Here is a 25,749-nt window from a genome sequence, read left to right as displayed (position 1 = left end):
CTTCTCCCCCCCCCCCGCCCTGCCCCCCACCCCGGTGCCGGCAAAGACGCAGCCACGCCAGACACTTGTGTTCTCAGCACTCGACGTCAGTATCGTCGTCATCATCGCCATTGTCATCATCATCGTCGTCATCGTCATCATCATTGTCGTCATCATCATTGTCTTCATGCTCATCATCATTGTCATCATCATTGTCATCATCGTCATCATCATCCGTGATTTTCCGGTGAGATTGTGTTAGCGATCAGGCTAAATTATTGTCATGCAACCGCCAAACACAGCCAAACAAGTTCAATTGTCGCGCGGTGTGTACAAGCATTTAACAACGCGTTATTTATAATCGTTTGAGACCACTCAGCGACGATGAGTTGAAGGACAATTCCCAAAACGCAATCAAGCGATTTTTAGATGCAAAATGTTCGCTTGAAACTGCATCAAGCACTCTCTCAGGTCATATGAGGTTGCTGCCAATATATTTTGGCCGGATCAGTATGTGCCCTAACTGAAATAACTTGCGGTAGAGCCCAAAAACACATCGAGGTGCTTTGGTAACTTCTGCTGCTGCTGACAAAAGCGTTCAGCCGCCCTGGGTCTCTTTTCGCCAAATGGGAATTTCCCCGTGCGGAGGTTTCTCCCGCGAGTGAAATTCGCGCTTCGCCTGCGTTTGTGCTTTCCCAGGCACAACGAGGAGGTGAAGCACATCAAGATCGTGGCCAAGGAAGGAAAGTTCCACATCACCGAGACCAAGCGCTTCAAGAGCCTCGTGGTGAGTCTCAGCCCCTGCTGGGAGCCACCAACCGCGACGTTTGACTTGGACAGGTCGCGACGCTGAACCCCCTCTCACCCCAACCCCGGGACGGTGACGCTCGTTGCAGAGGCTTCGCGGTTCGAATTCCAGCCACCGACCCGGTGTGTGTGTAGCTTAACGGTGCTACGTGCCGTCTGCTTTACATCGCAGCCGATGTTAAATAGCCGTTCGCAAAGGCGAGCCGTTGTTTGCCGCCGTCACGGTCCAAAATTATCAAAATGTTCCGCAAATTACTCATTGGGTTGTGGCAGGACCCTCCTGAAAAAAGTGTCATGAGACTCGGCAAGGCTTTCCTGGGCAAACGATAATAATGGGAATGATGCAACGGTTTATTTTCCTTTTTTTATTATTGCTATTAATTCAACAATAGGACAATATCCCTCCATCTCTAATGTCGTGTGATTCATAGCATAGTGTGCTAACCACTGTGCCACCGCTCTCCATTTTTACACAAAGACCCATATAGCTTTCATAGACTAATGGGGCAAGTGTTGCGCTATGCCATCTACTCGGTGATCTAAGTTCGACTCCAGCTCACGGCCAACACCAGAAGCGAGTGATATGAAGATGGGGACAACACAGTTAAGTCGATCGGCAGGCCACATATTGCGTGCTAAAACTATTATACTATAGCAAAAAAATATTGAAACAAATTTATTTTACCAGGTAAGGCCCACTGAGCTGTATAGCTCTTTTCAGAAGCGACCTGGCCACAAATGATAGCTCAATGAAGCGGCTTATCATGTGGAAATGTATAGCAGCCAAATACTCTAAACGCACGTTTATTAATGTGGAGGGAAAAACCGGAGGACGTGGAGAAAAATCCACGTGGCCACGGGGAGAGCATCAGGGTCGGGATCGAACCCACGACCTCTGTATACCAGGCGAGGTAGTTACCATCTCGTCACCATGGTGCCCCAAGTGTGGGTACCCCACCCCCCCCACCTCTTCCTAGGATGTCTGGCCAGCGTGGAAGGATAGGCCATCTAGTGGAGGCCCTTCCGCCAGCAGTGGCACGAGCAGACAAATGCAAGGGCTGCTCCTTCACCTGTACGCGTGCGTGCGTCACTTTCCTCGCGTGCGTTTCGTCTGCTTGTCTCCAGCAACTGGTCGAGTACTACCAGGTGCACTCGCTCAAGGAGGGCTTCAGCGCGCTGGACACGAACCTCAAGTACCCGTACAAGGGCTCCATGCAGTCCGTCTTGCCGCTTCGCCGGATGCGAGGGCCGGCAGACAGTGAGTGACGCCCCTTTTCCACCGCGCAACCGAGGCCGTGCTGAGCCAGCCCGGTTGCATTTTTTTTCCTTCCGCTGCAGAAGCCGAGGCGTGCCGCTGAGATTTATATTTTCTTTACTCATACAGTTGCTGAATGCAGACCCACAGCGTCGTAAACCAAGTGTGGATGAGATTAAACAGTGTGCACCGAGTCTTCCACAAGGGTGGAGGAATCCATGAGAGAAGTTCGCAGGAACAGTAACCATGGCAGTAACGATAGCAGAGTGATATCGGGGCAAGTCAGGGTTATAAATCTGGCAGCCGCCTGCGCTTAAACTGCGTATGCTGAGTTCATGGTCTCAGTCCAGTCACCAAAGACTGTACAAAAACATTATAATTCACAACTGATAAATAACCATTTTATTTACATTAAAATATTTTTTCTTTGTATCGTAACAGCTTCTTTATTCAACATAAATCACTCCGTTAGAACAGCACGCAAATATATATATACGTATATACATGCACACACACAAAAGTTCCAAGTGTCCCATCAGCCCTGGTTTAACAGACCGACCCCCTCGACGCAGGCAACCACACTCTGTTTCTCCCCTCTGCCTTCGGCGCTCAGAGCCTCAGCCCATCGGCGTCGGCATCGCGCGCTACGACTACGTGGCGCGGGACCGCGCCGAGCTCTCCTTCCGCGAGGGAGACGTCGTCAAGATCTACAGCAAGGGCGTCAACGGCTGGTGGAAGGGAGAGAGCTGCGGACGGGTAGGATGGACACGCGTGCACACTCGCAACGCACGCAACGCACGCGCGCATTGACGTTAAAAAATATTAATTGTTGTCATTAAAGAACCCAGAATGCAAAGTGGATTTCAAAAAGAGAGAGAAAAAAAACCAACGACAGATAACGTGTGTAACAAGCTCGACGTAACGCGCCCTCGACATTAGGGAACGAACGAGGGTGTTCGGGCTCGCTGCCCTACCGTGGCAGGGGTGTCGATCGGGAGCCACGATTGCCAGGCATTAACGACGCATTAAAATGTTTAATCCACATGCACCCAGTGGTTTATTCAGGAGCAAAACCCTCTAAATCCGTAGATGTCTAAAAAAACTGAAAGTGCGTATCACCGAGGACAAAAACAAATTCACATTCTCTGATAATGCCCGAACATCCCTGGCATTCCATTGATTCCATAACGTCCTTGCTTACTCTCCCATCTAAAACACAATGTGATGCCGAGCTTTCGATTCTGTACGATAACTTTGCTTGCATTGTATTTGGCACACATGCCTGTCTACATAATCGTGCAGGAATCGCCTTGCATCTATTTTGATCTGTCCGTACCTTAGGCTTGCTACGAATGTTATTTTAAAGTAATTCGTCCGAGTCAATGTTCGTCACTGACAATTAATTTTATTTTTAAAAAAATCCCGTAACGTATTTGTTTTGCTCTAATTTACATTTGTTTCATTGTTTTACTCCCGATTGTATTTGATTGATTTTGCCACGTTGGTGACTCTGGTCACTCTTGCAAATTGAGACTACCATGTTCTCTTGAGTTTTCATCTGGTTATACTAAAAGTGGAACACTCGTGCAGTGGCGCGCCAGGCAAAATATTTCCGACGCAAATCATTTCCACCGTGCAAGTCACTAATATTCATTTTTTTTAAGTTGACTGCTTGTAAATAAGTTTCGCAGAATATAGCCAGTTGGCTCGGAGGTGGAGTGAGAGGCTCGCAATCGTATGACTGCGAGTTCAAATTCTAGTTGCGGGTTGACTCGGCTCATATTTTTTTCCAGGAATGACAAAATGACTTTGTGGGCAGGCAACATTGGTTGTCACGTGGGAAGACTCGCCACTACCGTAGGAACGAGGAATTTCCACCACTGGCTCAGGGCTATGAACATAAGATGAACGCTGCCCCCCAACGCTCCCTTGAGCAAGAAATTAAATTGGCTTTTGTTTAATGTATCTAAAATTAAATATGCATCGTATGTACAATTTTACATTTATGACCACATCTCAAAAATGTTGTGAGATACTCCTCGCCCCCGCCACTGGGGGGCCTCTACACTCAAATTCAGACTAAATGGTCGCTACGCACATGGACGTTAATCCCTCCGTGTAATAACGTCATCATAATCATTGTCATCGCCATCATTGGTGTTGTCAAATTTATTTCACACCTGTCACTTGCAAACACATCAAGACCGACACCAGGTAAGGTCTGGTGGGAATATATAGATCAATTGTCGCATATAATTATCCATTAATTAGTTGCAATGCCTAATGTATTTGCACGTCAGTTATACGTTGTCTTTGCTTTACGACATTTTCAGTGGTTGATCTCAAGTAAGCCTATGACCAAATCACATGTAACGTGCCCGATCTTGCCAGACTTCTAATGCTAAGCAGGGGGGAGCCGAGCATATTGCTTGGATGAGTTAGCACCATGCACAAGTCACGTGGTCAGCAGTAGAGGGCAGTGCAGAAAACTCCATTGCTGTACTGCACTATGCTCCAACGTCTATGCTCCCCACCTTCGCCATCCTGTATTGACCAGCACGGTGAATTATGGCCAAATAGCCCCATGATCTGCCCAGCGCTGGGATGTCCCTCACCAAGCAATGGGGCTGTACGTGTATATCTCTGCCGGAATTATTTTAACCTTGTGTTCATTTCCAAGAGGCAGCCCCCCCCCCCCCCCCCCAAGTGTACTAACATTAAACACTGCCCCCTCTTTTCTTTCAGTTTGGACTTTTTCCCTTCTCCTACGTGGAAGAAGAAATGCTCTGATGTGCGGCGGCCGATTCTGGGAATGCAAATGTAGCTTTCGTGCGGTGTCCCACGAGGCCACTCCCCTCCAATTTTTTCAACTTTTTCCCCCGTTGATGTCGTCCCCTCGTTACGTTTCAAGACCAGCATTCAACGAGCACCTCCGGCCCGGGTGCGTGGCCGACGTGCCAGTCTCAAGCTAAACGCACTCCGAGATGCTGTTTTTATGTACATTGGTTGTGCACATTGCACCGCGGCCCTGCGTGGGTGCAGAGGTGCTCATCGGCCAATGAGTATCGCCGCCCGGGGAGTCGGTGGCGAAGATGATCGCCGGCGTCGGAGCGGCGCGCCCCCGCGGCCACGTACGGCCCGTGTTACTCGGCGGACTCCGCGAGACACTCGCGGGGATTGGACGCGCGGCACGGGATCGGAGTCGATCCTTTGCCCCGACGACGTTCGACAAATCACACAGACGCGTGCGTCGTACGCGAAACATGATCTATATATGAGCGGCGGAAAGGAAAGGACGAGAACTCTACGTGAAGACTTTTTTTTGCTGCGTGCGTTAATATGTATATGCCCGTTTTGTAAATAGCACGAGGGTGCGAGGGAAAGGTGGCGATGCAAGGGTGGACATTGTGGTCTGGGAAATCTGCTAATTGGAGACATTTTGCCATCATCGGTTCGCGTGATCCCTGCAAACACTCGTGGCCGTGACTTTCGACGCAGTGTCAGACACGAATTTGATTCGACAATTGAATTGCGACTCGGTTCCTTGCATCTCAAAGAGGGGGGCAATTTAATAATGTCACTAGTGGCTTGTAAGTGACGTTAAGCCATCATGATGGTGACTATTTTGGCATGGTAATTGTAAAATTCACAGGTGAAGTGCGGGGAAAAAACATTAATTTACAGAACGGTCACGGATATGAAGATCTACTGGCACTTTACTGCGGTTAGTGCCCTGTAGGTTTAGAAAAAACATTGGCTGTGTCTACACCTGCTTTCATCTCTTAAGGTGTTTCTACCGGCATGAGACTTGTTGGATTTCATTCAAGTTCACTATTTCTGACACACTGCCTTCGACCGTCACCTGTTTCGAGTGTCTAGACTCTTGGTCTTTACAAACTGCACGTAAGTGCCCATGGAAATGTCTCCCTTGGCAATTTTCTCAATCAGTTTTCCCCTCATCAGAACACCCCATCCGGTTTAGAGCCAACTGCAATCCCATGACATTATGCACACTGCAGCAAACATTTGATGTTGTTAACGTCCCTGGTTGTAAAAAAAGAAAAAAATATATCCACTAATGGTTTTTGTGTTACTAATAATGCATGAAGCCGAATGTATTAATTTTAACTTTAACTGTTCCTTTTTTAAAATTGCTACCATGAAATTTAAGTATTAAATTATAACACAGACGTTTTGTTTACGTGCGATTTTACGAATGTTGTCCCGTTTGCTTAAAGTGTACATAGTTTCGCGTCTCACAAAGCGACGCTTCTTGTTTTCCTGAATAATGTGAGAAGTGCATTACAGAGAAATAAATGTTAACATAAACGTTTTTTTTAATTTATAAATTCTACCATTTTGTTCCGTAATCGTTTAAAGTAACGTGTATAAAGGTATGATGACACGCCCGTGTCCTGTTTTAAAGGAATTCCTTTAAAATGTCTTGGTTTTTTTGTTTAAATGACTCCGTTTTTACAAAGCCCTCTCGCAGTTGCTCACGGATGTACAATGGGAACTCCCCCATCGGTGCCGTCTGCTGGCTGACCACAGCATGCATGGGTATAATCAGGGCCCAATTACGTTTGATGGGGGCCTTTGGCTGGTACAGCTTGGAAGGAGGGCCCTGTTTTTATACTCGGTTCATACCCTCAACTGCTTCACTGCCACCAACGCATGAGGGCAGCACACAAACCTTTGCTATTTATCTCCGTTCTTACGAATTGTAAGGTATAGTTCAATGTTAAAGTGAACAAAACCCTTGGCTTTTGCCCACATGCTACTGTGACGGTATTGCATTTCACCCGTTATAAATCTAACTTTGTGCATGGAGGCCCCGAGTCTCAGACCCTGGGCAGCAATCCCTAAAGCCCCTGCATTAAACCAGCTCTGGGTATCATGCGAAAATGATTTTTTTAAAATTGTCTACTTCATTAATCGCTAACAGCTTTTTAAATCGCTTCACCTGCCTTCGAATGTAACTCATCGGCGTTCAACTGAAGCCCATGTTTGTACTGATGCACATCGAGATGGAATGAACTGTACTTTGTACAAACAAAATTAAAATGTTTTGTTAAAAGCCACCAAGACGTTGAATGTGTTCATGTTAGGCAATCTCAGTTACCCTTGTCATACAGTCGGTCTAAATGTTTCAAATACCAGTGTATTGGATTCAATTATCGTGAGTTTTGTTTTCTCAGAATCCTGTCTACGCTATCTCCTACAATCTCCCCTCTCATCTCACTACACCCCTCCACGCACTATCATGCCTCTCCTCTCACCCCCCACTCTCCTACCCCTCCCCTCACCCCCCCCCCAACTCTCCTACCCCTCCTCTCACCCCCCCACTCTCCTACCCCTCCTCTCACCCCCCCCCCCAACTCTCCTACCCCTCCTCTCACCCCCCCACTCTCCTACCCCTCCTCTCACCCCCCCCCCCAACTCTCCTACCCCTCCTCTCACCCCCCCACTCTCCTACCCCTCCTCTCACCCTACTTCCCCGCTACAGAGTGGGAGGTCACTCATTCCTCCGTGCTCTCGACCCCCATGCCCCTATCCAGGGCTCAAGACATTCATCGTTTTTCCTATAGCCCATTGAACGTCTCTCGCCATAAATAAAATGCCCCAAATTGTCAAGCGGTCAGCAACAAACAGCAGTCTCATATTTGTAATATCAAGGCGTCCACGCGTTTCTTGAAGTGACAAAGGTTTAAAGAGCTTGGGGGGGGGGGCAATGGGAGAGGGGTGGATATAAAACTGGGGGGCCCTTCATCCAGCAGCGGATCGATCACACGTGATGGTGTGTGTACTGTTACTGTACAGTACGAAGGTGTGCAGGATGGTCCAGATGTCTTGTGACTCCCCCCCCCCAACCCCCCCCATTTAATTCTCTAAAACTTTATATTTTTTAAAGTCAGGTTTATTTAAAACAAGTAAATATGAAAAGAGAAAAAAAAAGTTGGGTGGGTACAATTTGACTTGACGGTCACAAGACATTTAGACCACCGCTGTAGAATCGAGACTAAATCGATAACTAAACTCGTTGAATCGAACGCTGCTCGAATCGATAAATAATCGATTACCCCACGTGAGCTTACCGACTCCTGCGGGAGGCATCGTCAACGAGCAAACCCAACGTGGCGTATATTTTAAAACACCCCTGTAGAATCGAGAGTAATCGATCATTAAACTCGTTGAAACGAACGATAATTAATCGATTACCCCTCGGAAGCTTGTCGACTCCGGCGGGAGGGGGGGGCATCGTGACGTCACCGCGCGAGACCCAATTAGAGTCGGCGGTCTCCATCTTAGGCATGAGTCAACTCGACACAAATTCGATTTGTTACTTTTATTTCTTATTAATTACGGATTTGTCCGTCGCTCAAAAGCCACCAGGGGACCACTGCTATTAACGCAAAATTTTAAACTGTTTAATCGGGAGAGGATTAAAAACAAACAATGAAAAAATCGATTTATCCGGCCCCATGGCGTTCAGTGCAGGCTCCAACTCTTAACTGGCACGTGCGACACCGCAATCGACGAAGTTCTCTACAACACGTGGATCTTTCCCAGTCATTCATCTCAGAAGGATATTTTGTTGCGTTTCATTCAAGGCAATTTTAGCATGAGGGTAAATATAAAAATTTGCCTTGCTTCATTTTCGAACCACGCGCCGCCAGTGCCGTCGACGATTGTGTGCTCTCGGTTTTTTGTTGCGTTATTTGTGGGTTCTTTTGTTGGCAACACGACGAAAGCAAAAAACAAGCGATGACAAATTAATTTATCATTTGAACTCTTTGGTTTTTTCGGTAAAGTCACGTAGGTTAAAATAAAACGAGTGAATTAAATCACGACGTTTCGGAGGCAACACAAGCTTCCGTCTTCAGGTGAAACCGTCACAGCAGAATTGCTGTATCGAGTGACTTTACCGACAAAACCAAAGCGTATGAATCCTTGCAGTCGCGAAAGCTTCAAATCTAGAATTATCTCCACTACGGTTATTTTGCTGTGCCTTTTTACACCTGATGAAGGAAGCTTGTGTTGCCTCCGAAACGTGGTTTATTATTTTATTTCTACTATTATTTATATTATTTTTATTATTTATTTTTACCAACGTGACTTTACCGAAAAAACCTAAGAGTCTAGAATTATCATTTGAACTTTTAAAAAAAAGTGCTGCCGCTTGAGATTGTGACGTCATCGGCTCGCCCCTAAGCCAATCGGATCGCTCAGAAGTCTCGGCGGCCTCACGCGCCAGTCACGTGGTCCCCCCGCTCGGACGAGTCCATTTTGTTCTCGACGCGGGGGGGGGGGGATCACGCCAGGGCCTCGACCGAGTCGCCTCTCGCGTGGTGTGGGGGGGTGTTGGAGACGTTTGCCTCTTCTCCTTAACGACGTTTAAATTACAATAACAATGTACTACTGTTATTATTAACGTCTCGCATGCATCTCTGACAGACCTCGGCGATGTCGACGGCGTCGGTGACGGGGTCCGGCTCTTCGTCGGGCCCCGGCTCGAGTCGCCAAGCCTCGGCCGGCTCTTCGGCCGGAGCCTCGGCCTCGCCTAGCGGGGCTGCCGGGAGAGGCACGCCTCGAGGCGGCCAACGCAAGCGGCCGCAAGCGCCCATCTACAACGGCCTCGTGAACTCGTACGAAGACAAGAATAACGACTTCGTGTGGTGGGTTTAATGCACGCGGGCGGCGTGGCGTTTGTTAATTTGTAATGCGACATACGCCCTTGGCCAATACACTCCTGGATGAAGGCCTCCAAACTACGCAGTGTCGCTCTCCATGCGAATGTTTGACCATACTTCACCACGCTGGTCACTGCGTGTTTGGGAAGTACTTAGTTGGTGGGGTGGGTGCTGGACAGGACTGGCTCAGGTATCGCTTGCCATCGATGTAAGCCGTCGCCGGGATTCTATCCCAGGTACAGGGAGTCATAGCAACAATTGTAGGTTTTTTTTATATCGTTTAAGTGCTGCACTGCCATGGATTGATGGGACCGCACGCGCACTAGTTATGTTGCTGCTGCTCTGTGAGCCCGGTTCCCCCCCCCCCCCCCCGAATTCGATTCCAGACAACGGCTAAACCTCAGTGCCGAGAGAGAGAAAGATGCCCCGAATCGTTTCTGGAACTTGGCTTCTGTACAAAGCCGCCAATGAGCTGGGAAGATGATCACACAAACATCGTGGCCGGCAGGCAGGGAGAGTGTGAGTGTGGTGGGGAGGCACTCGGCCACCAGTTGATCATCGGCATGGCTTTTAGTCCTTTAAAGACCCTTGTACGAACTCGGTGAGACACTTTACTTAACAACGATTTACGTTATTGTTTTAATGCAGTATTGACTGCACTTCGTTTTGTTTACGTTCGGTGGGTAAATGACAATAACGACGTTAATTGCTTATGTTTAGCCAGGGATGCTTAATTGAGTTTCAAGGATATGTTTAGATGTTTGGCAAATTTCGCCCGAACCAATGCATGTGCACAAGACGGTACTAACATCGCAATTGGACTTGTTCCGTCACTCCAGTCTACCTTTACAGTGACATTATTCGACAAATTTTGCAAAAGTTATAATGTTGGCGATTGTCCCGCGTTTGCATTGTTTTCAAAATAATTGTTGGTGCTTTACAGGACAGACTGGACTTAGTTGTACTAAAATGTATTCTTTTTAACAGGTTTTTTTTGGTCCTATAATAACGACAAGAAAGTATTCGTGTTTCCAAGGAACATTTAATAGGGTATTACTACACTGGGACATTTGAGCTCGGTAGCGTTCTAAAACATCATTACTATAATTGCTATAGCTGTGTAATTGCTTTAGTGGATGCTCTGTTAGTACTAAAAGCTAAAGCTGTTTGATGTCTCGGTGTGCTGAAGTTGCCGCAGCTTTGTTCTCGAAGTGGTTTTTAACCTTTATTGCAACCTTACACCAACCCTTCGGTTCTCAATTGTATTTTTGTAATGTTAATGAATACATCAGCTTAATTATGTGATTCAACGATTTACCTTTAAAAAAGTCTGGCCACGTCTCGCACCCCCAGAAAAGGGCATCTCGCACCCTAGGGGATGCGTGCAAGCCCAGGTTAAGAACCACTGTTCTAGAGCATGTTCTGTGTAGAGTACTTTATTGGCAAATCATAGCTATAGAATCTTAATTTTCCGACTGTGTCAGCTGTTTAGTCTGTTCGTAATGCTCTTCATCTGTTAAAGCCTAACTGAGCGATAAGACTACATAGCATATATGATGTCTGTATAAACATCAAATATGTTTTTGTATGAACGAAGGAATCTTGCATGAGGATGTTTGACCAAATCCATAATATAGGTTTTTTTTCGGTTAGATCGCGTAAATATAAATGTGTTGTTAAACCCACCAACACCCGACACGTAAACAGAACATGCCAATTCGTCACTGGTACAGCACACCGGTGTCTTGGAGACCCAAGCCACAACATTTACAATCGGAGTACGACGTTTTGCCAGTAATTACAACAATCTTCATCAGGTGACAGCCAGATTTGTGGAGAAATGCTCTTGTTTCGTTCATGTTAAATTTACCAAATCCGTTTTAATAATTATTTTGCGTGTGCCAGGAAATGAGAGTACCTGAAAAAAAGCAAAGGTTTTTTTTATATTGTGATAAACATGAAAGAGCCTGTGAAATTAGCCCTAACCTCCCCCCTCCCTAAAATCCCTGTTGGCCCACACGCACACACTGCAGTGAGCAGACGGTGATTGCTAGAGGTGACTCACGTATATGACATACTAATGCGTCCGGAACGACTAGAAACGCACACATGCAGACTAAATGCAGCCACACACAGGCCCAAAGACCACACACACATGCAGATTGCATGCAGACACGCAGAGTTTACACAGACGCGTAAAAACAAGATACAAAACACGTACTTGCAGACTAAATTAGACACGCACACCCATACACAAATACATGTCGACACAATTTGTATGTGCACATGTATTTGTGTATGTCGGTGGGGAGCGGTAGCGTAGCTGTTAGCGCGCTGCGCTACAAACCTGGCGACCCGAGTTCGATTCCCGCTTGCGGCCAACACCAGTGACGATTATTTGAACCAATCCTGGCCCTCCCCTAGGTCGACTCAGCCTTAAATGAGCACCTGGTGCAGTGTGTAAACATCACCACTGGGGAGACAAAGGCGGCCGAGCGTGGTGTTGGCCACCCACCCCCTCGTGTGCCGTGCCGGCCTTCATAGGTGCTCGCAAACAGCACTTGCCCAACAGTCTGTACTGGCTGTACAGGGGATATTTGTTTATGTGTATGTGCACACGTACACAAAACAAGATGTCTCCCACCATAGCCCTTTTTAGTTTGTTGGGGAAAGTGCTGTTTGGGAGCATCTATGAAGGCTGGTTGGGCTGTAAGATTTCTATGGATTGATTGTTAGCCAAGAGTTGGCCTGGAAAAAACTCAAGTAGCTGGATCACCTGAATAAGAAGAGTAGTGCGTTGATATTGAGATGTGGTTCCATTATTTTCATACTAATCCAAACATATTTTCTTAAAGCGTTATGGATGAAGGCAGGGAATTACTTTAAATGAATGGCAGCAAACGACATGTAATGATTGATGTTGCCAGATGTGGCGTCAGTTATATCAACAAATGTACACTATGAGATCTCTTTTACCAGTGGCAAAATATAATGGTAGGTTTTTACCCTTTTAACTGGTACAAAACTGACACCTTTATTCAAGGCATCATGTTTGCAATGACCACAACACAAGTAGTCAATAAAGCAAACAAAAAGAAGCAACTCTGATAAGGATAATAATATGCACTGTCCTTGAAGTTGATTGGCCCACACCCGAGACGGCTTTCTTTAGAGCCTAGTCCCCATTGGTGTAGGGCCAGATGACACCAGAAGGCGTACAACTCAAAAACAGTGCAATATCAGAGTATTGAGAGTTCGGGGTAAACATTTACACTATGAGATCTCTTTTATTAGTGGCAAAATATAATGGTAGGTTTTTACCCTTTTAACTGGTACAAAACTGACACCTTTATTCAAGGCATCATGTTTGCAATGACCACAACACAAGTAGTCAATAAAGCAAACAAAAAGAAGCAACCAGTTAAAAGGGTAAAAACCTACCATTATATTTTGCCACTGGTAAATGAGATCTCATAGTGTAAATGTTTACCCCGAACTCTCAATACTCTGATATTGCACTGTTTTTGAGTTGTACGCCTTCTAGTGTCATCTGGCCCTACACCAATGGGGACTAGGCTCTAAAGAAAGCCGTCTCGGGTGTGGGCCAATCAACTTCAAGGACAGTGCATATTATTATCCTTATCAGAGTTGCTTCTTTTTGTTTGCTTTATTGACTACTTGTGTTGTGGTCATTGCAAACATGATGCCTTGAATAAAGGTGTCAGTTTTGTACCAGTTAAAAGGGTAAAAACCTACCATCAACAAATGTACATCAGCATGGAGAGCTAAAATTCCCATGACATTGTGATGCAAGGGCTGTGTTGGAAACTCTTACTTTGTTGGCCAATGTCTGTTTGTCTCCCTTGTGCTGTTGCATTTTCAGCCCCATCTGTTTCGACATGATAGAAGAGGCGTACATTACCAAGTGTGGCCACAGCTTCTGGTATGTGCTTCTGCTCGGAGGAGAATTGCTTGTGTTCACTCCCTCGAGCTGCACGCTTGAGATTAAATCGTATGCGACAGGCAGCAGTGATTGCTTCAGTGGTCGTACATGTATGTTGATATATAAAGGATATTGTGTAATGCACCTCGTGGCACTGGATAGTTGTATTTGTAAGAAAAGAAATGGCATCGCGCAATGTTATATTACATTTCGGCACCTCATACATACTTAGTACCCTATGCATGGTCTGTGTGGGATGCGGTAGTGTAGTGGTTGGCGTACTGAGCTATGAACCAGGTGACCAGAGTTCGATTCACGCTCGTGGCTAATGCCCGTGATGATTATTTGAACCAGACCTGGGCCACCCACCCCCTCATGTGCAACAGTACCGGCCTTCATATGTGCTTGCTAACAACACTTGCCCCAACAGCCCTTTAAGGCTAAATAGGGGATCTTTGTATTTGTATTCTTAGGACTGTCGAGGATAGTAATGGCTGGGTGGCTCGGGTAGCTCAGGTCGGGTCAGAGTTCTAAGCCATCACTGCTGAGATATCCTGGGTTTGTAACTGGCCATGCATCCATGGTTTTTAATGGTCAAATCCTGATTGTCAGTGACGGCACTATATCAATCCTTCATATTAAATTAGTTTTTTAACTAAATTATGCTTAACACGTAGGCTTTCGCGACAAATATCATCCATTGGTTTTTGGGTTAGATCGCGTAAATATATAAATCTGTCGCTAAAACCCGCCACCACCCGACACAGCCAACCTAATAAGGGCTGCCGCGTAAACAGAACATGCCAATTTGTCACTAGTACAGCACACCGGTGTGTTGGAGAGCAAAGCCACAACATTTACAATCTTGAGTATGACGTTTCGCCAGTAATTACAACTAGCTTCATCAGGCGACAGACAGATTTGTGGAGAAGTCTTACCGTTTCGTTCCTTATATAGAGGCGAAGATGTGGTGACCACGCTTTTCCGCTCTTGCACAATGTGGGGGGGGGGGGGGTTTACTGAGGCAACGTACATTATGCATGCGCATTATGCAGGCCCTTTGAACTTGACCTTCCTGTCTATTGTGTTTATTACCAAAGGTAATCCCTATTGAAGTACGCTGCCCTTTGTAGGCATGCATTTAAATAATGTGTTATTTGATGATTCGCTTCCACGCAGCACTAAGGCGGTAGCTATCCGAACGGTTAAAGTTATTTAAATTTCTTTCAATTTCGATAGATTTTCTAATTAGTCTTGGCCAGTAGTAGCTCGTTTGGCACAATGCTTCAATATTATCAAAATCAATTGAGTGTCATCTTCTTGGTTCTTTCGGTAAAGTCACGTAGAAGGGAAGTAATAAAATAATAAAAATAAAACATAATAAAACAATTCTCACGACGTTTCGGCCACAACGCAAGCAGCCGTCCTCAGGCGAAGAATGAGAACATTATCAAGCTAGGAGCTTATATAGGTGTAGCGAGGAGGAGCGCCTTAACAAAAGAATGTGCATATGAAGAGGAATTTAGCATACCAATGGGCAATGCATAGGAGGTGGGCGGAGGGGTTTCAAAGTCCCATTATGCCCATGCATTATGCAGGATCAACAGCACCACGGGGGGGCGCAAGGAACAGCGTTAATAAAGGAAAGGAATGTTAGTGATATGTAGCTGCATTTGCCAAACAACCACGTAGAAAACCAAAGTGAAAACTACATAAAAAACTAAAATATAAACTGATACTTACTATACTCTACAATAAGCTGAGTTACTAACAACAAATAATAAATTACAATTCTACGTCGTAAGAAGTATATAATATACTTCCATCTAAACTTTATTCTCTTAGCATATACAGTACTATATACTGCCATAGATAAACCCAACATTAAATTATATACTTTATTGCTGTAAACCACCCTATACTTTATACATTTTAATATAACACTATGTATTATTCAACTCACCCTAATGTGTATCGAAATGGTTTATTACGTCCTTCCAATGATTGCTAAGCCTGAATCCATCTTCTCGGTTAAAATTGTCTCTGTGTTTGTATATGTGGATCGCCTCATGAACGAATCTCTCATGATAGCCAGATGGCTTGCAGAGAACCTCCGTCTTGGAGAAGTCAATGTCATGTGAGCCCACTGAGTTATAACAGTGGTCTGCCACGGCTGAGGTGTTTGTCCTACCGTGTTTTAGATCAGCTTTATGTTCACGAATGCGGTCTGAGACGTGTCGTTTGGTTTCCCCAATGTAACTGCTACCACAGAGGCAACTTAGTTTGTAGACGCCAGGGTACTGTATGTCTGGAATCACATCTTTTACAGACGGTACCAGATCACGGATTTTATGTACTGTGTTGAATCGGACCTGGATCTTGTGTTTAATCAGGATTTTGGAGATCTTTTTTGTGACCCCAGCAATTTAGGGTAAGGAGCCTTTCAAGACCATCACCTTACCCTACATTGCTGGGGTCACAAAAAAGATCTCCAAAATCCTGATTAAACACAAGATCCAGGTCCGATTCAACACAGTACATAAAATCCGTGATCTGGTACCGTCTGTAAAAGATGTGATTCCAGACATACAGTACCCTGGCGTCTACAAACTAAGTTGCCTCTGTGGTAGCAGTTACATTGGGGAAACCAAACGACACGTCTCAGACCGCATTCGTGAACATAAAGCTGATCTAAAACACGGTAGGACAAACACCTCAGCCGTGGCAGACCACTGTTATAACTCAGTGGGCTCACATGACATTGACTTCTCCAAGACGGAGGTTCTCTGCAAGCCATCTGGCTATCATGAGAGATTCGTTCATGAGGCGATCCACATATACAAACACAGAGACAATTTTAACCGAGAAGATGGATTCAGGCTTAGCAATCATTGGAAGGACGTAATAAACCATTTCGATACACATTAGGGTGAGTTGAATAATACATAGTGTTATATTAAAATGTATAAAGTATAGGGTGGTTTACAGCAATAAAGTATATAATTTAATGTTGGGTTTATCTATGGCAGTATATAGTACTGTATATGCTAAGAGAATAAAGTTTAGATGGAAGTATATTATATACTTCTTACGACGTAGAATTGTAATTTATTATTTGTTGTTAGTAACTCAGCTTATTGTAGAGTATAGTAAGTATCAGTTTATATTTTAGTTTTTTATGTAGTTTTCACTTTGGTTTTCTACGTGGTTGTTTGGCAAATGCAGCTACATATCACTAACATTCCTTTCCTTTATTAACGCTGTTCCTTGCGCCCCCCCGTGGTGCTGTTGATCCTGCATAATGCATGGGCATAATGGGACTTTGAAACCCCTCCGCCCACCTCCTATGCATTGCCCATTGGTATGCTAAATTCCTCTTCATATGCACATTCTTTTGTTAAGGCGCTCCTCCTCGCTACACCTATATAAGCTCCTAGCTTGATAATGTTCTCATTCTTCGCCTGAGGACGGCTGCTTGCGTTGTGGCCGAAACGTCGTGAGAATTGTTTTATTATGTTTTATTTTTATTATTTTATTACTTCCCTTCTACGTGACTTTACCGAAAGAACCAAGAAGATGAATCCCTGCAGTCACGAAAGCTTTAAATCGAAATTCAATTGAGTGTCCTTGTTGGCACGCGTGTTCTGCTACTGCTGACAGTTGTATTTGGGAGAATTTAATATTTCTCTGATGTTATTTTAGTCTCGTGCTGATCATTCGTCCTGTTTGCCCAACATAACATTTACCACGTGCAGTTAATCCTGTACACCTTCTGTTGATAGCTTCGGTAATGCATCTTTTTCAATGCTCTTGCTATTGAAACTGCCCAAGTAATTAAAACGATTAAAATACCGTACAATGCGGGAGTAACTGATAAACTGGCCAGATGTTTGGAAAAACAAACATCCGAGTCAGATTTGGCACGGTACATAAAATACAGAAATTAATATCTGGTACAAAAGATGTATTACCGAAGCTATCAACAGAAGGTGTGTACAGGATGAACTGCACGTGTGGTAAATGTTATGTTGGGCAAACAGGACGAATGATCAGCACGAGACTAAAAGAACATCAGAGAAATATTAAATTATCCCAAATACAACTGTCAGTAGTAGCAGAACACGCGTGCCAACAAGGACACTCAATTGATTTTGATAATATTGAAATCTTGTGCAAAACTAGCTACTACTGGCCAAGACTAATTAGATAACCTATCTAATTTGAACAGAAATCAATAACTTTAACCGGATAGCTACCGCCTTAGTGCTGCGTGGAAGCGAATCGTCAAATAATACATTGTTTAATTGCATGCCTACAAAGGGCAGCGTACTTCAATAGGGATTACCGTTGGTAGGGTTATTTTAATAAACATAATAGACAGGAAGGACAAGTTCAAAGGGCCTGCATAATGCACATGCATAATGTGCGTTGCCTCGGTAATCCCCCCCCCCCCCCACGTTGCGCAAGAGCACAGAAGCATGGTCACCACATCGTCGCCTCTATATAAGGAACGAAACAGGTGGACTTCTACAAATCTGGCTGTCGCCTGATGAAGCTGGTTTTAATTACTGGCAAAACGTCGTACTCAGATTGTAAATGTTGTGGCTTGGCTCTGCAACACACCGGTGTGCTGTACTAGTGACGAATTGGCATGTTATGTATGTGACACCCTTACTAGTTGGCTGTGTCGGGTGGTGGCGGGTTTTAACGACACATTCATATATTTACGCGATCTAATCCAAAAACCTCTTATGGATAAATTATGCTCATTTCAGCAAAGAGAATTTAAAGCACAAGTTTGATTGACATGTTGCATAAATATGTTGAAGACGATTGCTTGTGTTGCGATCGAAACGTCGTGATATTGTTATTATTTTGATTATTTTTTCTATCTACTTTGCTTTACTGAAAGACCCAAAGAATATGATATAAATATGTTGTGCCCCTAGTATGGATAAAGAGGCTGATTGAAGTGATTTCAGAAGTCATTCCATCTTATCCCCTTTCACTGCCATTCTCTAAACGGAGGTCCAAATTTAATTTGTCATCTCATAACATGATGCAGATAGAGCAAGGGGAATACAATCGGGAGGAGAAAAATCATCGATATGTATATCAGATGGTGTATTTTACATTGTCATCAACATAATTTTGAAAAATATAAACCCGAGTAATATAGTCCCCACAGTGAGATTTATATACGTGCTTCCAAATGTAAGCGTTTGATAGGAAATATTGGATCTTAAGGAGAGGCTGCGTAATAAAGTTGAGAAGTGATGTTGCCGACAATTGGCACTGCAAAATAGAGCGCTCACAATTTTCAGTGTGATTAATGATTCATCAAGCCTTGCAAACACCTTTGTGAGTTGTTTACGAAAATGCAGTGTTATCAGTGTATTCTAAGATGAAGCCAATCGTTCTGTTAATAAGGAACTACCCCAGGTGTTTTATTAGTATGTTTATAGCCAAAGTCTGAGTCCTAAAATGCTTTTGCTGAAATTGTGCCCATTAACTCTTTCTTTTCAAAGTACTTCTTGCTGAGCAGTAGTCCACACACACACTCATTTTATTTGGAATGGACCCCATAATTTGGATGGAGTGCATTTGCCAATAATATATTGCAACCACAGCAGCATTTGTCTAGAAAGCCCGAACTGCTGATGAGACCTTGAAGGTGTAAACTGGTCCATAGTCGGTTGAACATGTCGTCTGGAAAGCCAGTGGGCATATATAGAATATATACATGTGTGGAAACAATGTAGTTGTTCTCTACATTTCAAGAGGAATGTATCGTGATGTATCATGATTCCTTGGTGCATTGTTATTTAATATTGAACTTTGCTTGGTTTGCTGGCAGGCACCTTTAAACACTTAGCATTCGCGTGATCGTAATAATGGCCACTTTTTAAAATTGTAATTTTGTGTTAATGAATTAACAGCTGTGGCATTCTTGCAGGCTACATCATAGGTAATTGAATACGTAAGCCATACGCATCGAAGCCAGATGTTTTTTTTTACTCCCATTTTTAAAAGAGCCCAGTATTCGGTGACTCCAATGCCCGACGTTGTATTTTTTCCAGTTTTGTCAGAGAAAGCAGATATGGTTTGCAGGAAACCTCCTATTAAAAGTAACGAACTCGCAGCCCTTTTCAATTCACTGCTGGATGGAGGCCTCGCCATGTGTTGTCGGGGTTGAGGGTTGTTTGACTGTCCATTGCTACGCTGGTCAGAGTGCTTATTGAAGTGAGTTCTGTGGTCCCAGGACCGGTTTGGATATGACGTGCCACTGTTAGCTGTGGCCAAGAATCGAAGTTGGGCTGCTGGGTTCATCGCATAGTTGCCTAACCACTGCTTCCCACGCTCCTTCCCGTGTTGCCTGGCAACAATTGCGGTTGCGCTGGCTTCGAGGGGTGTGGCACGGTTTGTTTTCGCTCATCCGATAATTGTCTGGAATTTTTTTGTTCAAGCCGAATGAAGGCACGCAGCCCTTTAATTTGGCTTTTGTGCCAGAGTCTCGCCCAGTTAGAGCTAACGCAACACGATGCTGAAGTGGTTTGTTCTTGTATTCCATTTTTTTCTACCGTCTGATGAATGCGCGACAATATTCGGTAATTGGTAAATTTTCCAATAATGCTAATAACGATGATGATTGCCAATTACTCGCCGTTGCATTTTGTCTGTTTCAGTTGCAAATGCATCCGTCGGAGTCTGGAGGAGAACAATCGTTGCCCAAAGTGCAATTACGTCATTGAGAATCCAAACCAGATATTTCCCAACTTCCTCTGTGAGTTGTTTTAACTTACTTTCCATCAACCTGCATTTTTTGCATATATTTGTTGCACCACAATGCAACACAGGCCTTCAATGATTGATGCTCGCGTTATTGTTTATTTAACAGCTTTTTTCCCCATACGCGTTTGTTCGCAGTGAATGAGCTGATCCTGAAGCAGCGTCAGCGGATTGAGGAGAAGAGAATGAAGATGGAACAACCGGTAAGTGTCCCACGTGCCTCGGTTGGAGATGTGCAGGGAAAACATAACTGGCGCATTTTGTTGCATTATCTTTACTTTAAAATATCCCCAAGTTTTATTCTGATTGTGCAATGGGCAGGATGTCCTTGGACAACTAATCTGATCGTAACATTCACAGAATAAGTGCAACCCTTTGTCCTAGACAGTTATTTTATTGTTATTGCACTTTCTTATCCATGAAAGCTTGACCGAGTTACACATCTTTTCCAGGAGGGTCCTGACAAGTGGTTTAGTTTGTAGTCGCGGGCTCAGGGTTGCTGTGTGTAGAAGTCGCCTTGTGAATATCCGAATCCCACAGCGAATGATCGACGTGGCAAGCAGTGGTTCGCATACTTTACGAGTATTTGGCTTTTATAAATTTCCACACGAGCCATTTGTGGCCATATCGCTACTGAAAAACAGTTATATAGCTCAGTGGACCTTACCTGGTAAAATAAAAACAGTTTTGAAATAGTTCCTCTACGTGGTTCATGGTTGGAGTTTGCTGACCGAAGACGCACCCGTGTGCTACGGTCTGTCTGTGTCGTCGATAGCTGCACCTGCCTCGACGTGGACACGCAATGAACTTTGCTTAAATAATGAGAAGGCTCCCGGCAGTGCTTTTCGCACTTCACAAAGGTGACCGGCCATGTCTCTTGATCCCCGTGTTGTGTGACCCTTCCACCCTGCCCCACCCCCCACCCCCCCTCTTCCTCACAGAGCGGCCAGCACTGGCATACTATCCAGGAGTTGCTGGCGCTGGACCAAGATGGCTTGGAGCTGGCCGACGTCAACCGCATGCTGGAGCTGCTCACGCAGAAGAAGATGCAGCTGGAAGCGGTGAGTTGGCCCCTGGAGGAATGCGGTGGCGTTTGCACAGGTTTGGCCACCGTCGGCGGCCGGAATGTGGCACGGTGGCATTTGTGATGGTGGCGTCAGGAGGAATGTGGTGCCGGATAGGTCGGGTGTTGTCAGGTGGTGCGACATCGCTGCGATATTTTGCAGCGATGGGGCGCCGGTATAGTTCTGTTCCGCAGAGGTGTTCGCAAGTGCGGCCACAGCTTCTGCCACGAGCTTCCGCTCACAGGGCAATTTTCTTGTTTTGCATCCCCGTCGCCGCACGCTGACGTAAGTTGCTTGCGGCAAGGAGCAACGGTTCCCCGTGCGCACGTGTAAACGCAGCGTGCGATTGCACGCACCCATATAGCACCGCTTGACTGTACGCATCGAATAAAAGTCATCGCACACGGTGTTGTAGTGCAAGCAGGCTCCAGTCCCTGCTTAGCACCCGATGTGTACGAAGGGTGATGGAATGTATGGAATTTTCTCCCACCCTAAGTAAGCACTGACCAATTCTCGGCAGTCATTTAAACCGTGCCTCCAAAACATTGTTGGAATCGACTATTCAAAACATTAAACTTGATGGCAGTAATCTGTGTTGCATTTAGTTGATTTTAGTGTCTCGATTTGTTGTGTTTTGTATTAACTGTGCATTACACGTGAATTGTTAAGCGCTTTGCACAATCTTGATCCGGAAATTGCCTTTGAAATCGAATGTTGTTGTAGTTACTTGCTGGGCGTATGCATGATTATATAATGGCGGAAAGTTTGGTACAAGCCAATTTGGATTTATAAAGCACCTGTGTGTGACCACATCTAAAGATGCTCTACAAACAGTGGTGGGCATGAATGGCTGGAAGATGCCGCAAATCCCCATGATATAAGGACCCTGTGTTGCAATCTTCACTGTTTAGTCCTGCAATGGATAAATATTTTTTTTATCACATTGCGATAGAGTTGAGCAGCAACCAAAGGTACTGCCATTGTGCCTGCGAGTGTAATTAAGAGGTCTCATCTACGCCTAAGAGAGACATCATTGTGCGATATGAACCCAGCAAGCCTGTGTTTCGTTCCCAGTCCGTTTCAGTTTTTCAGTTTCATTTATTTGGTATAGCCCTGTGAGCCATTCGGCTCTTGAATCGGGTGCAACCGCAACAAACAAAAGACAAAAACATGAACAAGAAAACATCTTAAAGTGACTGTGTGACTATGCGCAAACATAAAATCCAGGAAAACATCAGCGGTGAGTGATATTTGAACCGTATCTGGGCTCCATACCTTTGGCAACCCACACTGACGCAGCATGATGAAAGATGGTCAAACAACCCCCGTGACCGGCACAGCGTGGTGAAGCCTTTATTCATTAGTGTATTAACAAAGGACCCTACATTATCTTCTTGTTTCTTTCGGTAAAGTCACGTGACTTTACCGAAAGAACCAAGAAGATGAATCCCTGCAGTCATGAAAGCTTTAAATCGAGACCCTACATTATTTGACAACATCTACGTCTTAAGTGAAGATGCAAAGAATTTTATTTGACCTTGTCACGTGTTTTGTGTTTTTTTTACTTTTCCAGGAGTCGACAGTGGCACAACACCAGCTGCTGATTGAATTCCTGCAGCAGGCTCACCGCAACAAGCAGGGGGTGTGTTGTCTCATCTCGCTGTTCCACATCACAAGCTCCGCACACTGCGTGGCATATTGGCATCTCGCACAAACACAGTTAATGGAATGTGTATTTCCTCTGAAGCGTTTTTTATTGCGATCCTGGAATAAAAGCTTAGGAACTGATCGCGGTGGGTTCAATAATTAATTTTTGTACCGACAGCCTTGCAGCACCAAGCCTCTACTGTACACTCCTATCGTGTTCTTTGTTGTAACATTTTCACCCGCCCCTACTGGACAGCTGTGAAAAAGAGCTTAATAGCTCATCGGATTCCTCCAGTGTAAACTAATATTCTGATTCTGATATGCATATTTAGCAAGATTCATCCTGCTTAGCTTCTAAGATCTCGATAACATGTGATGCATTAAAAATGCTTTGGTCAAAGGCAGTGCTAATAATGGAGGTACATTTTTTTACTTGTGCTGTACTACCAACCGTACTTTTAAAAATGTTTTTGCATTTATAGTTTCGAGACTGTTCCCCCCCCTCACCTTGTGGTCATCAGAGATGTTCTCATTGACTACCACCATTTACATTTGTAGTGGGTTCAATTGAGGCGCACACTCAACTTGGAGGCAACATTATTTATTAATGCATAACAACCAACGTGAACATTATATACAGGGTGGTGACCACCGTTCCTAACCTCACTAACACTCGGAGTACTACACAGCGTCACCAGGACAGGTGACGGGCTGCCTGGTCACTAACGACGATGGGAGACTCGAGGTTCTGCTGATGACGTCTTAATGCCGGGATTGAACAGCCCAGCTCTGTTCACACCCCCCGTTTATAATTCCCGTGGCGTGGCCGGCTCCACCCCAGGCCACGCCCCCCTTCTCGACCCTTCGGGAAGGTCCGGGCCCCCAACCACGTGACCTCCAAGCTTCCGCCTGGGGCCCCTCGCCCCCCTTTGTCTGGTCACGTGTCCTGTTGGGTTCACGGAGAGTGTCACGGCCTGACATGGCCTCCGTGACACCCGCCTACAGTACCCATACTGAGCCAACACAGTAGTGACGTCGTAGGTCACTCCACATTTATATTGTCCCCTGGTAATCCTTCGGGCATTTGTTTAACAAGCCTGACTCTGCTGATGAGAGGCAGTTTGTCTTTGAGCGCTTCAACAAATGCTGCTGAATAATATTAGCCTGGAAAGCCAGGCGGCTGATAGATGAAATAATCTTGGTTTGTGGAGGCACAGAATAGAGTCCCGATTGTATTTGCATTTCCGTGTTGTAGATATTCGCTCACTGTATTGTTTTAAAGTTGATCGTGAAATAAATGCGTGATTGACATCTATTACAATATAACAGCAACTGCAAAGTATTTATCATTATGTTTTCTGCACAAATAAAATTGTGGTTACCGGTGCCGACAAGCAAACCGTTTTTGTGTGATGCAGCCCAAGGCCGATTGGTATTTTTAAAATACTTTATATTAAGTTCGCTTGCTTGCTTGCGCGCTTACGACTGTGCAAATCTTTCGGTCGTTTTTTAACCCACGTCCCGTGATCCAATCGAGCTGACATTTTCCACACAGACTCGTTGTGCGTGACAATTCATTTTCGTGAAAATTTTTTTCCAAAATTTTACATTCTTTAGGAAAAAAAAATGATATTTGATTACCAATTGCTTAATGGTGTCAGGCAATCATCTGACCCATAGGTGGCAGCCATCTCAAGCCAGAAGACGAGAGGACTCTAGCCGTCACGCATATAAAGGATTTATAGTGAAAAACTTAGTTTTTTACGGGTTAATTTTTCTCTCTCCCTCTCCGCAGCAACTGGATCAGCTGACGAAGGAGCTGAGCGTCCTGCACGGCGATATGCGGCACGTGGAGGTGCGAGACTACCTCGGCCGTCGGCGCGCGGTCACCCATTGCAAATAGGCCCTGCGCGCAAGCGGTTCCACGCTCGTGTGTAAATGAGCACGAGAGCCCCAGCCTCGCGATACTAAAGTACATTTTTTATTTTACCAGGTAAGGCCCACTGAGCTATATAGCTCTTTTTCGAAAGCCACCTTGGCCACAAATGATAGCTCAACGAAGTGGGTTATATAATAGGATACATTTTGGGCAGTGGGATTCTCTGCATTGGTCTCGACGATTAAGAAGGGTGGGCCGTTGTCCAAAGCATTTGCTTATATATTATTCCTTTCAAGGCAGGGTTTTTAACAGCTATTTAAGAGTTTTTGTGAGATGTGCATTATTTGTGCATTGTGTTAAGTTAATTTATTTTCATTTAACACGTAGGTTTTTGAGGACGGGTGAGAATTTATTCAGTTGTGGTAAATGTGTAGTGACCATTTTTTTCGTTTACATTTTTTTTAGCTTTTTATTGCCTTTCTTTCCTCGTGCTACTTTATTAATATTAATGTGCATGTCTGATGTCTTGACTTACGTCATAGCATCGTTCATATTGGATCATCTTCAGGGTGGTTCGAGTGCCTTCCCTGTTACAGGCGGATAGAGCGATTGCATAAATTATTTTCACCTTGGTTGTAAAGCGTTACAAACCGAGACATTGCTTGTAAAGTGTTCCAATGATGTCGGTGTGGCTT

At 44.9% G+C, this 25,749-nt stretch overlaps 2 protein-coding genes and 1 long non-coding RNA gene across 4 annotated transcripts in view; 2 read left to right on the top strand and 1 right to left on the bottom strand.

Annotated features, from left to right (window-relative positions):
• LOC144724265 (guanine nucleotide exchange factor VAV3-like) overlaps positions 1-4,969 on the top strand; it is a 42,563-nt gene extending 37,594 nt beyond the window's left edge. Inside the window, exons 25-28 of the mRNA XM_078603248.1 lie at positions 679-766; positions 1,912-2,044; positions 2,655-2,797; positions 4,787-4,969. Coding sequence (XP_078459374.1) covers positions 679-766; positions 1,912-2,044; positions 2,655-2,797; positions 4,787-4,831 — 409 coding nt within the window. The 3' untranslated portion in view covers positions 4,832-4,969. The remainder of the gene's footprint in view (positions 1-678; positions 767-1,911; positions 2,045-2,654; positions 2,798-4,786) is intronic.
• Positions 1-25,749, bottom strand: part of LOC144724272 (uncharacterized) — a 213,456-nt gene that overhangs the window by 83,718 nt on the left and 103,989 nt on the right. The gene's annotated exons all lie outside the window — the stretch shown is intronic.
• COP1 (COP1 E3 ubiquitin ligase) overlaps positions 8,436-25,749 on the top strand; it is a 35,118-nt gene continuing 17,804 nt past the window's right edge. The window contains exons 1-8 of one of the 2 annotated variants that reach the window (XM_078603250.1): positions 8,436-8,669; positions 9,497-9,717; positions 13,616-13,675; positions 20,362-20,459; positions 20,603-20,667; positions 21,406-21,525; positions 23,102-23,170; positions 24,971-25,030. In XM_078603250.1, coding sequence (XP_078459376.1) covers positions 8,664-8,669; positions 9,497-9,717; positions 13,616-13,675; positions 20,362-20,459; positions 20,603-20,667; positions 21,406-21,525; positions 23,102-23,170; positions 24,971-25,030 — 699 coding nt within the window. In that variant the 5' untranslated portion in view covers positions 8,436-8,663. The remainder of the gene's footprint in view (positions 8,670-9,496; positions 9,718-13,615; positions 13,676-20,361; positions 20,460-20,602; positions 20,668-21,405; positions 21,526-23,101; positions 23,171-24,970; positions 25,031-25,749) is intronic. The other variant, XM_078603249.1, reaches the window with a different exon arrangement.

This window comes from Lampetra planeri, chromosome 20 (genome assembly GCF_965212315.1).
Source record: "Lampetra planeri chromosome 20, kcLamPlan1.2.h2, whole genome shotgun sequence".
Taxonomy (NCBI): Eukaryota; Metazoa; Chordata; class Hyperoartia; order Petromyzontiformes; family Petromyzontidae; genus Lampetra; species Lampetra planeri.
The sequence above is the reverse complement of the archived record's forward strand: the minus strand, read 5'-3'. Positions and strand labels throughout refer to the sequence as shown.